General features: G+C 38.9%; 1 protein-coding gene across 7 annotated transcripts in view; it reads right to left on the reverse strand.

The window, feature by feature from the left end:
- Window positions 1-13,411, reverse strand: part of CEP290 (centrosomal protein 290) — a 96,233-nt gene that overhangs the window by 1,675 nt on the left and 81,147 nt on the right. For 5 of the 7 annotated variants that reach the window (XM_070788904.1, XM_070788903.1, XM_070788902.1 and 2 more), the window contains 7 exons: window positions 13,089-13,253; window positions 12,441-12,563; window positions 8,870-9,042; window positions 5,168-5,309; window positions 3,872-3,945; window positions 3,240-3,334; window positions 40-119 (listed from right to left, as the gene is read on the reverse strand). In XM_070788904.1, the coding sequence (XP_070645005.1) occupies window positions 40-119; window positions 3,240-3,334; window positions 3,872-3,945; window positions 5,168-5,309; window positions 8,870-9,042; window positions 12,441-12,563; window positions 13,089-13,253 (852 nt within the window). Of the gene's footprint in view, window positions 1-39; window positions 120-3,239; window positions 3,335-3,871; window positions 3,946-5,167; window positions 5,310-8,869; window positions 9,043-12,440; window positions 12,564-13,088; window positions 13,254-13,411 lie in introns of those variants that run through there. The other 2 variants (XR_011566520.1, XM_070788906.1) reach the window with 2 other exon arrangements.

Genomic DNA, 13,411 nt, shown 5'->3' on the forward strand with positions numbered 1-13,411 from the left:
CATGTATAATACGATAATTAGATATAATTAAATACTTGCCTTCAAATGCTGCTTTTCCATGTCTGAGGTTCTGAGCTGTGTCTCTAGATCTTTGATCTTTTCCATTAGGTGATCAGGATCTGCCCCCACAAAGTGAAAATTAGACTAAGCTTTTTCCCACTCTGAGTTCAAGATAATGAACTTATTTTAGAAGAGAAAGAAGAAACTTATGGAACTAGAGCCTGGAAAATGTGGCCTTTTATAGCTGAAACCGTTCAGGCTGTGAATTCTGTATGTTAACCTCTATATCAAGTATTACAATTCCATAGCAAACAAAGAGAAGAGACATAAGCTAGGTGTTAGAAGTATAGAGTCAGGTTAATTTTTTACATGGAAGAAATCATTATTTGCAGAGGAAAATTCTAGAACCAAGAAAATTTTTTAGGTCTAAATGTACAACGTTAGAATAAGTACATGATTAGGGAAGGGGCTATAGCCATAAGGTGGCCAAGTGCTCCGGTTACCAGCAGCTCTGGCTGTTGCCTGTGCATCAGGATGCATTTACTGTGTAGTTATTATGTGATGAATGTGCTGGGCAGGATGGATACACAAAGATGAATACATCCTGATGTTTTGGTAGGAAAACATAGAAAGCATAAGGGCATTAGTTTAATTTATTGATTTCCTCCAGAGTTAAACATATCTCTAATTTTATAAAGAGAATCGATCTACAGTATTTTTTCTTTAATTAACCATCTTTGCTAGAAACATTTTATTTAAACTGCATATAATGTGTCATATAGCCATCAAAAGGTAAAATTTTTTAAAATGCTAAATTTTGACAAAATAATGGTCAGCAAACACATTTTCAATAATGGGACAGGAAGCATATTCTATTAAGGTGACCTTGGAATGCTCCTCTAATTTAAGTAGGAGACAAGTATTTTCCTCATACTTTTCAAAGCTTTCCTCACCTTTGCATAAAGTGCTCGTGATTTTGTTTACAGATTGATTCTTGATCACTGAAATGCTGTGTGAGTTGTCTTAATCAGTGCGATGCTATATATTACACACATTGGTAATGAAATAGTGCAGTAAAATTGATTATGTATGTGTGTGTGCTCAGTCGTGTCTGACTTTTTGTCACGCATGGACACTAGCTTGCTAGGCTCCTCTGTCCATAGAATTTTGCAGGCAAGAAGACTGGAGTGGGTTGCCATTTCATACTCCAGGGGACCTTTGCGACTCAGGGATCAAACCCACATCTGTGTCTCCTGCATTGGCAGGTGGGTTCTTGACCACTGTGCCACCTGGGAAGCCCAGTTATAATGTATAAGCATTCTCCAAAAGTTAGCTTAATAAGCACTTATAGTTAAATAGTGCTTTAAAATTTCCAAAACAAATTGATTTTTGAGCCTTAACAATCTTTTACTGATATCCTTATTTTTAAATAGATTAAGAGGGTTCAGAAATCCCCTCTTGGGAGGTTTAAGTTTAGAAAAAGGGAACTTGCCGAATGTCAACAGCATTAACAACTCTTTGGTATTGTGTCTGGTGTAGTATACCAAACTGGCTGCTGTAAGAGATGTTGTCAGAAGAGGTTTATGCATGTACTTCCAGTCACCGAAAAGTGATGCAGTATAGTGGTCAATAGCAGAGAATAGCAAGGAACTTTGGAGTTTTACAGCTTTAGGCTTCATCCTGCGTCGGCTACTTCCTAGCTGTTGTAGCCTTGGGGACAGGTTAACCTCTTTGGAGGTAAAATGGAGACAGAAGTACTCAAAATTCAGGGTCATAAGAATTATAAAATGCTTGCAAAGCATTTAGCATAGTGTTTAATACAACTCATACATGATAGTCTTGTTGCTATTTTGTATAAAAGCTACTTGATAGGATACTGAAAAGCTATGTGAAATAGTAAAAAACTGCTCAGATATAAGTTACTATAATCCTTTGGAACAGAATTTGGCATTTCCATCAAGGTGTCTGGTACAATATGCATACAAACAATATATTCTTATTATTTGCAGTAGTTAAGTTCTATAACATGAAAAAATCAATTAGTGAATTTTGAACCACCGTCCTTAGGGAAAATATACACATATATCTCACATAGATTTTATATCTGATATCCTGGAAACACTCATCCTAGAACTTGTTCTATTTTGTTTTACAAGAGAGAAGACAAGGTTCAGAAGTGTCAGAGTCTGCCCCAATAACAGGTATCAGAACTGAGATTTAAATTGACTCCAGCTGGTCCCAGGACCAGCGGTTCCTGCCCTGTGCTGCACTCCCCAGTACTAACTCCATCCTCTGGTCCTCCTTGTACTACAGCTGAAACAAACACAGAGTGTCACCTTGTTGAATCTCATCTGGAAAACTGCATCATAAAACTTATATTTCTCACTGCTCTGTTTATGTCTGCAGAAGTACCACACAGGACTGATGTTAGATTACAAGTAAATTGTAGTAAGTGAATATGCAAATACAGAATCTGCAAATAATGAGGATCAACTGTTCACTATATGTATACCCATGTATATACATTACATGTGTGTGTGTTCGTTGCTCAGTCATGTCCGACTCTTTGCAACCCCATGAACGGAAGCCCGCCAGGCTCTTCTGTCCATGGAATTCTCCAGACAAGAATACTGGAGTGGGTTGCCATTCCCTTCTCCAGGGGATCTTCCCAACCTAGGGACTGAACCAAGGTCTTCTGAATTGCAGGCAGATTCTTTACCTCTGAGCTACCAATTGCTTATTAATACATTACCTATGCACACTGGAATAGCGAAATGATTAGTAACCACTTCTGAATGCAAATAGAAACTAGAAGGTTAGATTTTACTTTGTAAAAGGAAAAAAGAAAGGATATAGGCAATGTTTGCTTATGTACACGTAGTTTTTAAATTAATAACAAGATGAAAGTACATTTAGAAGAATATGTTAAATGGGCTTCAAAGTGCCTATACTGAGAAACTGGAAGCAAGAGACTTAGTATTTATTACTTAGCATTATGTGATGATAAATCTGTAACATCCAGAAGGGACACAAGGAGAAAGGTTTGAATACCTGCTACTCAGTATTACAAATAAAGGGCTCAATGGGAACACTGCTCTGTGGAGTAAAGAGACAGCTCTAAAAACTTACATCAAGGATTTGATTTTTTAGGAAGACAGTTAAATCTGTAAACAAGGCAAATCCTAATTCAAAAACTTGGGTTAGCTAACATGCTATAAGTATGTTAAAAAATACATTACCAGATATGGTACTGTCAGGTCCATTTTGGTCTTTGCTAATTTCTATCCGATGGATTAATTCTTCTTTTTCTTTTTCCAGCTGACTATTAGCTAATCTAGAACACAATGATAATGTGTTAAAAAAAAAAGACACTGCACCACAAAATAGGTCTGAGCATTTCTCTAACTGTGTGATACACAGTGCTTAGAACTTGCTAATATTTATAAAGGTAAACATTTGCCCATCTACTTCAACTACTGCAGTGCTACCATTCTCAAACAGAAATCACAGATTAAAAATCCATGTTTTTCTTAAAATTTTATGTCATTTTCAAGAGTAGTTTTGTAGGGAGGAGCCTTGGAAGTAAAGAATTTTTTTTCTCATTCCATTAATACTTGCCTTTGGAAGCTAAGGTTTAATATATTCTACGCTACTAAGAAAGTTTAAATTACAGATGACACCTGTATTAGGATCTGGTTTATCCTTTTTATACCATCTATTATATAAAAGAATGACTGGCATTAGAAGGGTGAAAGAAGGCTGATAAACCAATTAGGCAGCAAGGGTGAAAAATCTTAACTCTAGATACAGCAAACCTGGTTGTATTAAAAAATAATTTTTAAAAAAGTAGTCATATGAACAAATAATATACCTAAGAACTCGAAGCTCCCGTTGAAGGCCTTGCTCTGTCTCATCACCTTCAGGAACATGTTTGAGAATCTCAATCTTTGTGCACAATGAAAAGTTAGAAGACAAAGTTTGACATGGAAATATGGGGTTTTATAAAGATCCATACTTTCAATAAAGCATAAATTTATAATCTGAGCTTTCAAAAGTACATATGATTACACATCTATGGTGACTCTATCCACTATTAATTCAACAATTATTTACTGACGAACTATTGCATGCCAGGCACTGTCCTAGGCACACTGGATACAGCAGTGGAAAAACCAGGCAAAATCCCTTCCTGCATGTTCCTGTGGTTCTCTCAGTGTCAGTGGGGGAAGACAGTGAGCATGTGATGTGATGTGATTGGTTTACATTTCAAGATGGAGGAGCCTCTTAAGAAAAATAACAGAGTAGCAGGACAGAGAGTGACTGGAACACTGTGTGGGGATTGGGAGGGTCTGAGGAGCCTGCGTTTAAGGAGAGACATGCCAGTGGGGAGTGAGGTATGGGAATATTTGGGCAAACAGTATTCTAAACAAGGGAAACAAAAGCAGGGCCCTGAATAAACCAAATGAGTTTGGTCTGTTCCAAGGACTGAAAGGAGTTACTGTGGCTAGAACACTAAGTGCCAGAGAAAGTAAAGAGGAGGCCAGAGAGGAGACCAGATGTCAGACCATGTAGGTCCCTGCCGGCTACGAGAGAACTTCAGGATGTTATGCTAGGGTATGGGGACCACTGGAAGATTCTAAGGGTGGACTGCTATGATGTGCTTTATACTTTAAAAGGACTACTTGGTAAATACGTGGAAAATATGTCAGGGGTAGGGCTTCCCAGGGCTTCCCAGATATCTCATTTGGTAAAGAATCCGCCTACAATGCAGGAAACCCTGGTTCGATTCCTGGGTTGGGAAGATCTGCTGGAAAAGGGATAGGCTATCCACTGCAGTATCCTGGCCTGGAGAATTCAGTGGACTGTGTGGGGCCGCGGTGTCGGGACACGACTGAGCGACTTTCACTTAGGGCTTCCCAGGTGGCGCTGGTGGTAAAGAATCTGCCTACAGTGCAGGAGACGGGACGCAGGTTCGATCCCTGGGCTGGGAAGATCCCCTGGACTAGGAAATGGCAACCCGCTCCAGTATTCTTGTCTGGGAAATCCCATGGACAGAGGAGCCTGCAGTGCTACAGTCCATGGGGCCATAAAGAGTCAGACACAAGTGAGCAACTAAACATACACACACACGCACACACGGAGAAGGTGAAACAAGGACACTACTTGCCTGTTGCTCAAGGTCTGCTGTGTATTTCTTAACTCTCTGTTCCCTCTCTGTTGCTTGTCTTACAAGCTGTTTAAGATCAGTAAGGCTTCTAGTTTTTTTGGCAATATCCGTTTCTAATTCTTTCAACTTGGTTTCATACATTCTAAAAGTATAAAGGTAAAAAATGGTATAGACATGGAAAACAATTTCTCTTACTGATTTAAAAGCCACTGAAAATTTCTTCATTAAAAATAAAGAATATCTTATTGTACTGGTTCTTCTGGTCAAATCATCTCCTACATATTTATTTAGCATTACATGACAGCAACAGAGAAGTGCCCTTTAATTAACAGGCCAGTTAAACTGAGGATTTAGGTGTTTCCCAAGGTTATAAACAAGGATGGAGCCTGATGAATCTGACCACTGTAAAAGATTAAAATTAATACCTTTTTCAGTCACAAAACTAAGAAATAGAAATTAAATTCATAAGAATATAAAATTATATATTGCTGGATATTCTTAGGAATATACTTAAAGATAACTAAAGCATTTCTTTCTCTCTCACACACACACACACACACACACACACACTTGAGTTAATCCAGTTAGAACAAAACCAGTACAACACTCCTGGGAGAGGGAACAGAATGTGTAAAAGTAGGGATAAGAAAAATGGCCTATCTGAATAGATTTGTAACCTTTCAGGAAATGATCAATAGTTCAAAAACAAAAAAAAAGACCCCAAAAGAAATTTCTAAAACATTGAGCCAAAACGGTTTCCACAAGCATATTCTATCTTAAAAGAGACAACATTCATAACATTCAAATTTCTCCAGAGAAAAGAAAAAGAAGAAACACTTTGGCAAAATCAGGTTAAGGACAGGACAAGGAAGAAAAATTATTATTTCAATATTACATCAAAGTAATTATCATCAGAGTATTTAATAAACCTTAGGAACTTATAAGGCAACACTGTTAACAAAAACTGTCAAAAAAGTGCTGAAATACCTGAAGTGAAGTACCTGAAGTGCACTCCTGCACTTCATTTAATTCCAAGCTCTAATGCCATCCAGAGAGACCTTCTCTGACCACCTGTCTAAAACACCTCCTGCATCACCCTGGACTGTCTCAGCAGTTGGTATTATAAAGCCAGACAGAATAGATGTCATTAGTCTATTGAGTAAATAATACAACAACTATAAAGGATTTCAGTATAAGCATAATGTGTCATGGATACCAAAAGATAAATCACTTTACTGACCTGGGTGTCTAATCCCAGCTGCAGATTTGAGCCATTTTTAAGGTGGATTTAGGGATATATGAGGCTACAGACCAGAATTAGCCTTCTATAAAGCTATGCTTTTTTGAAAGGTGTTTATTGAATGCCTACTCTATGCTCAGTTACCTATACAGTTTTCAGATTAAAAACACAGAAATGATCTAAAAAGTCTCTCATTTCCCTGCTCAATTTTATAAACCCTTTTCACATTTGTAATTTTTTTGTGTGTGCAGCTTCACAGAGCCCTTTTTAGAAAAGAAAGGACGGGATTTATCATTTCCACAGATTTAAAAAAAAACTAACTCACAGGAGAACTGTAATTTACTTGAGGTCATAGTGAGAAATGTGTGTGTCAGTTGCTCAGTCGTGTCCAACTCTGCAATCCCATGGACTGTAGCCCACCAGGCTCCTTAAGGGATTCTCCAGGCAAGAATACTGGAGTGGGTTGCCATTTCCTTCTCCAGGGGATCTTCCTGACTCAGGGATTGAACCCACGTTTCCTGCATTACAGGTAGATTCTTTCCTGTCTGAGCCACCAGGGAAGTCTCCTCAGTGTTCAGATATTATAAAAAGTCAGTTGTTGGGGAGGAAACTGAGGTACACTGACCCCCCACCCCCACGCCAGGCCTCTATTTGCCAGTCCAAGGTACTTCTAAGCGTGGAAGGGCTCCCCTGGTGGCTAAATGGTAAGGAATCTGCCTGCCAATGCAGGAGACACAGGTTTGAACTCTGGATCAGAAAATCCCCTGGAGAAGGAAGCGGCTACCCACTCCAGTATTCCACCTGGGAAATTCTTGCCTGGTGGGCTATAGTCTATGGAGTCACAAAACAGTCAGACACAACTCAGTGACTAAACAACAAGAAGCCCCAGAAGCTACCTGGCTTTCTGAAGAAACCTAGTTAAAGTAGGCCTTTTAGAAATACATCTAACATAAAGCAGAGTCTAGCATGTAGCAGGTACTGAGAAAATACCTGCTGGATAAATACATCTCAAAGCAACTCAGAATTCTTTTGGTCCCTACATGATTGTAGCAAGAAATAAAGGGCCAATCAAGAAACCAATGGCCTGCTGGTTGATAGCCTCTGCTGGAGTCCAAGCAGACAAAAGGAGAGTCTCCTTCTCCCCTTTATACCATCACAAACTATTTCACTCAGCCCTTACATTAGCCCCTTGACAGAATCAAGAAACAGCTATGGGGTGGGAAGAAGAGTAGATTCTGAGTACTCTCATTATGATGTTAGAAAGAGACCCTTCTTCAGGACTGCCTGGCCACCTGGGCCCTCTAATCTACCTGTAAAACCTTCCTCCTTAGAGTTGTCTGGCAGGGGCAAGTGCAGTGCAGCAGGCGTTCTCTGAGACCTGCTGTAGCCTCAGTGTGCTAAGATTTCCATCCCAGCTGTAGTGACGGTGACCACAAACCCACATCCAGTCCATCCTAAACAGCAGCTAGACATCCAAGAGGACACCTAGATGCACAGACAAGGAACTCTGGGGATACGGTAAGATAAAGATGAGTCTGCCTTCTGAAATGGGGTCAGCAGATGTAGAGAACACAACTTCATTCAGGATGATGTCGCAGGGAAGGACGTGGGCAGGATCTCATTGGTCTCCACTTCTATATATACTCCTTGAAGTAATTGCTTAAGGTTGAAATGAGAATGACATCAAAGCCTTTTAGTGACTCATCAGTCACAATGAACCACCCCTGGCAGTAGTGACAATGAACATACGAATATTTGCTAGTGACTTCCTGTTGCCCTCATTCACAGAATTAAGAAGTAATTAAGCTAAAAATTGATCCTGGCTGTGTGGCTTCTACATTATGTGTGCATGTGTGCTCAGTCATGTCTGACTCTTCTGGCAACCCCGGGATTATAGCCTGCCAGTGAATTATAGCCTGAATCTCTTTCATAGCCACAAAGTTTATTTGATAGGCAGGAATCACATATACTTGTAGAAGAGGCTCAAGGGGTGGGAGAAAATCAAGTGCCAGAAAGTAGCAGCTGAAAGACACTAAAACTGTCTGCTGAATTCATCTGCTGAAGGTATATGAAGACCAAGCTGCCCACAGCCTACTCTGGTATGCCACAGCTTGTGACAAGACGGCTCCACTGTGCCTGGCTTATATTCGGGGTAGAAAACGAACACAGCACAAAGAAAGGCAGGACTAGTTGGGCACCGTCAGTCTGGGCTCATGGTCGACAGTTGCTTCAGGAAACTTACTGGGCTCCAACACCCTCAGCCCAGCCCTAGCTCTGCTATGATCCATGCCCTGACACCCCAATTAGTTAAATCTCTTAAGGAAGAAAGAGTAAGGATCATGTTAAACCGCCTTCTTCACAAAAGAACTAAGTGAATTAGAATAGTGTCATATTCTTTAAAAACAATAATGGGAGAATTAGAACTGATAAAACTGTGCAAATGTTAAGCTGCTTGTTCCTACCTTGTAACAACAATTGATTTCCAGCTCTTGCTGTCAGCACCTTCAAGCTGTGGACCTCTACTCTCTGCCAGCTGTAATCTCTTCCCACTCTCTTCTAGTTGAACTGTCATCTTCTCATTCAATATCTCCAAATTATTCTTAGCTATCCGTAATTTCTCTGCAGCTTCAGTTTCCTATCATTAAAAGCTAATTAGTATGTTATGCCAAAAGGTAAAACTGTTCTCATGAATGTAATATATTCAAAATTATCACTACAAACTAGAAAGAAAAATAACCTGAAGTTCTAAATGCTGATTAAAAGTCCAATAAAAATCCAGTATTTTTTAAACTCTAAAACTGCAATATGGTCAACTTAATTACAACCATGCATGTAAATGAGGTTATAGAAATACATTTACAATATTTTACTCCATAGTTACTTTGTCATATGTGTTATAATAGTTACAGAAAATAGGATAGTTTATGTCTTTAAATTTAAAAAAAAAGATGTTTTGGCTCTTTAATACCTGAGACATAACTATAAGTATAAACTGTGTGTAAGTACCACAGATTATTTCCCCTATTAAACATCTACATTCAAAGAACAGTATCACTCTGGCCTCAAAATGCATTCAGATTCCATTATAACTAGTTTAAAAATATTAATTTCAATTAATTCACTGGATCATCCATATAAATAATAACACATTTGTCTGGGGCAAGGAATATATTCTGTCTCTTAAATAGAAAGGAATCTTACTGTTTAACAAAATAGTTTCATATACTGTCTTGTACATAAAGTGTAATTCTAAGACAAGTGCATAAATATTAATTCATTTAAACCCTGTAGCAGCTCTGTGAAATAGATACACTTAATAGTCCCAGTTTTATAGATGAGGAAACAGAAAGAAGGAGAAGGAATAGGAGATTGCCCTCATTCCCAGAATTAAGAAGTAATGGAGCTAAAAATACAGTGAGCTGACTGTGGCTCAAATCATGAGATCCTTATTGCCAAATTCAGACTTAAATTGAAGAAAGTAGGGAAAACCACTAGACCATTCAGGTACGACCTAAACCAAATCCCTTATGATTATACAGTGGAAGTGAAAAATAGATTGAAGGGACTAGATCTCATAGAGTGCCTGATGAACTATGGACGGAGGTTTGTGACATTGTACAGGAGACAGGGATCAGGACCATCCCCATGGAAAAGAAATGCAAAAAAGCAAAATGGCTGTCTCGGGAGGATTTACACATAGCTGTGAAAAGAAGAGAAGTGAAAAGCAAAGAAGAAAAGGAAAGATATAAGCATCTGAATGCAGAGTTCCAAAGAATAGCAAGAAGAGATAAGAAAGCCTTCCTCAGCGATCAATGCAAAGAAATAGAGGAAAACAACAGAATGGGAAAGACTAGAGATCTCTTCAAGAAAATTAGAGATACCAAGGGAACATTTCATGCAAAGATGGGCTCAATAAAGGACAGAAGTGATATGGACCTAACAGAAGGAGAAGATATTAAGAAGAGGTGGCAAGAATACACAGAAGAACTGTACAAAAAAGATCTTCACGACCAAGATAATCACGATAGTATGATCACTCACCTAGAGCCAGACATCCTGGAATGTGAAGTCAAGTGGGCCTTAGAAAGCATCAGTACAAACAAAGCTAGTGGAGATGATGGAATTCCAGTTGAGCTATTTCAAATCCTGAAAGATGATGCTGTAAAAGTGCTGCACTCAATATGCCAGCAAATTTGGAAAACTCAGCAGTGGCCACAGGACTGGAAAAGGTCAGTTTTCATTCCAATCCCAAAGAAAGGCAATGCCAAAGAATGCTCAAACTAACTACCGCACAGTTGCACTCATCTCACACGCTAGTAAAGTAATGCTCAAAATTCTCCAAGCCAGGCTTCAGCAATATGTGAACCTTGAACTTCCTGATGTTCAAGCTGGTTTTAGAAAAGGCAGAGGAACTTCCCAGAGATCAAATTGACAACATCCACTGGATCACGTAAAAAGCAAGAGAGTTCCAGAAAAACATCTATTTCTGCTTTATTGACTACGCCAAAGCCTTTGACTGTGTGGATCACAATCAACTGTGGAAAATTCTGAAAGAGATGGGAATACCAGACCACCTGACCTGCCTCTTGAGAAACCTATATGCAGGTCAGGAAGCAACAGTTAGAACTGGACATGGAACAACAGACTGGTTCCAAACAGGAAAAGGAGTACATCAAGGCTGTATATTGTCACCCTGCTTATTTAACTTATATGCAGAGTACATCATGAGAAATGCTGGAATGGAAGAAACACAAGCTGGAATCAAGATTGCCGGGAGAAATACCAATAACACCAGATATGCAGATGACACCACCCTTATGGCAGAAAGTAAAGAAGAACTAAAAAGCCCCTTGATGAAAGTGAAAGATTAGAGTGAAAAAGTTGGCTTAAAGCTCAACATTCAGAAAACTAAGATCATGGCAACTGGTCCTATCACTTCGTGGGAAATAGATGGGGAAATAGTGGAAACAGTGGCTGACTTTATCTTTTTGGGCTCCAAAATCACTGCACATGGTCACTGCAGCCATGAAATTAAAAGACACTTACTCCTTGGAAGAAAAGTTATGACCAACCTAGATAGCATATTCAAAAGCAGAGACATTACTTTGCCAACAAAGGTCCGTCTAGTCAAGGCTATGGTTTTTCCAGTGGTCATGTATGGATGTGAGAGTTGGACTGTGAAGAAAGCTGAGCACTGAAGAATTGATACTTTTGAACTGTGGTGTTGGAGAAGACTCTTAAGAGTCCCTTGGACTGCAAGGAGATCCAACCAGTCCATTCTAAGAGATCAGCCCTGGGTGTTCTTTAGAAGGAATGACGCTAAAGCTGAAATTCCAGTACTTTGGCCACCTCACGCGAAGAGTTGACTCAATGGAAAAGCCTCTGATGCTGGGAGGGATTGGGGGCAGGAGGAGAAGGGGATGACAGAGGATGAGATGGCTGGATGGCATCACCAACTTGCCGGACGTGAGTTTGAGTGAAGTCCGGGTGATGGTGATGGACAGGGAGGCCTGGCGTGCTGTGATTCATGGGGTCGCAAAGAGTCGGACACGACTGAGCGACTGAACTAAACTGAACTGAACTGAAGCTAAAAATTGATCCCAGCTGTGTGGCTTCTACATTATGTGTGCATGTGTGCTCAGTCATGTCCATCTCTTCTGCCAACCCCTGGATTATAGCCTGCCAGGCTCCTATGGCCGTGGGATTTCCCAGGGAGGAACACTGGGGTGGGCTGCCACTTCCTTCTCAGGGGATCTTCCCAACCCAGGGATCAAACCCTGTCCCCTGCACTGGCAGGTGAATTCTTTACCCCTATACCACCTGGGAAGCACAGCTTCTACATTATACTGCCTGTTAATTTATTAATTTTTTATTTTCAGTGTTCCTCACTATGAAAGGATGGTAGGCATAAAACACAATTCCTAAATTTCTTAATATCTATTCTGAATAGACGTTCATCAACTTTTTCATTCAGTTTTCCCAAAATGTATTAATTAACATAAAAATAAGTATAGTCAATAATGAAAGTCATACTTTTTTAAGTTCTTTACGAAGTCTCTCATTTTCAGCAACAATTTTCTCTGTGCCTTTGGCTTTGGATTCATAGTGCATGCTCAACTGACGTCCAAGATGAACTTTGAGTTTTTCTAATTCAGCCTAGTAATTTAAAAAACTCTATATTATCAAAGCGAGGAAATAAATGATGATCCCATAAACTCATAAAACTTAGTCTAATGTAGTTTTAGAGCTCATATTTGATACAATTAGAATTAAATTCTTCCCTTTAATACTGGTCATCTAGAGCAGATGGTTTCCGATCTTGGCTTAGAATGAGTTGATGACTTAAAAAAAAAAAACAACACACAATACCAATGGTGGGACCAATCCTGAAATAACTGATCAATCTTAAAATTAGGGTCTTAGGCAACTGTATTTTTGAAAATAGACACAGTTAATTATTTTTTATTGCCAGAGTGAGAACCAATGGTCTGGAAATAGTAAGATGACCACATGATGCTACTGTAACACTTTAATCATTGTCTCCAATATTTTTTTTCACATGTCTAAAATACCTATGCATCCGTTAAAGCCACTTTATATACTATATTTAAAACTGTCTTTAAAAATTAATAAAAATTGTATCAGTATAACATTCTGTACAAATGGCATTAAGAATATTACCTTCAACTTTTCATTTTCCATCTCAATATTAGCCATTTTTTCACTGGTCAATATTCCTGATGCTTTTTTCAGTTGTTCATTTTCCCTTTGGACTTTTTCGACTACTTTTTTCATTAAACCAATGGTTTTTTCTAGTTCTGGGATTGTCTTTCCACTTCTACCAGACTAGGAAAGAATGTTAACTTTTTATTTAACCAAATATTTTAGAAAGTACAGTATAAAGTACCAATAATACAAGAGGTTTATTATTAAACTCATTGTTGATTCCTAACATTTGAAGCCAAAGTTTGTATTACTTCAATTCATTATAATAACCTTATGAA

Source organism: Bos indicus, chromosome 5 (assembly GCF_029378745.1).
Source record: "Bos indicus isolate NIAB-ARS_2022 breed Sahiwal x Tharparkar chromosome 5, NIAB-ARS_B.indTharparkar_mat_pri_1.0, whole genome shotgun sequence".
Lineage (NCBI taxonomy): Eukaryota > Metazoa > Chordata > Mammalia > Artiodactyla > Bovidae > Bos > Bos indicus.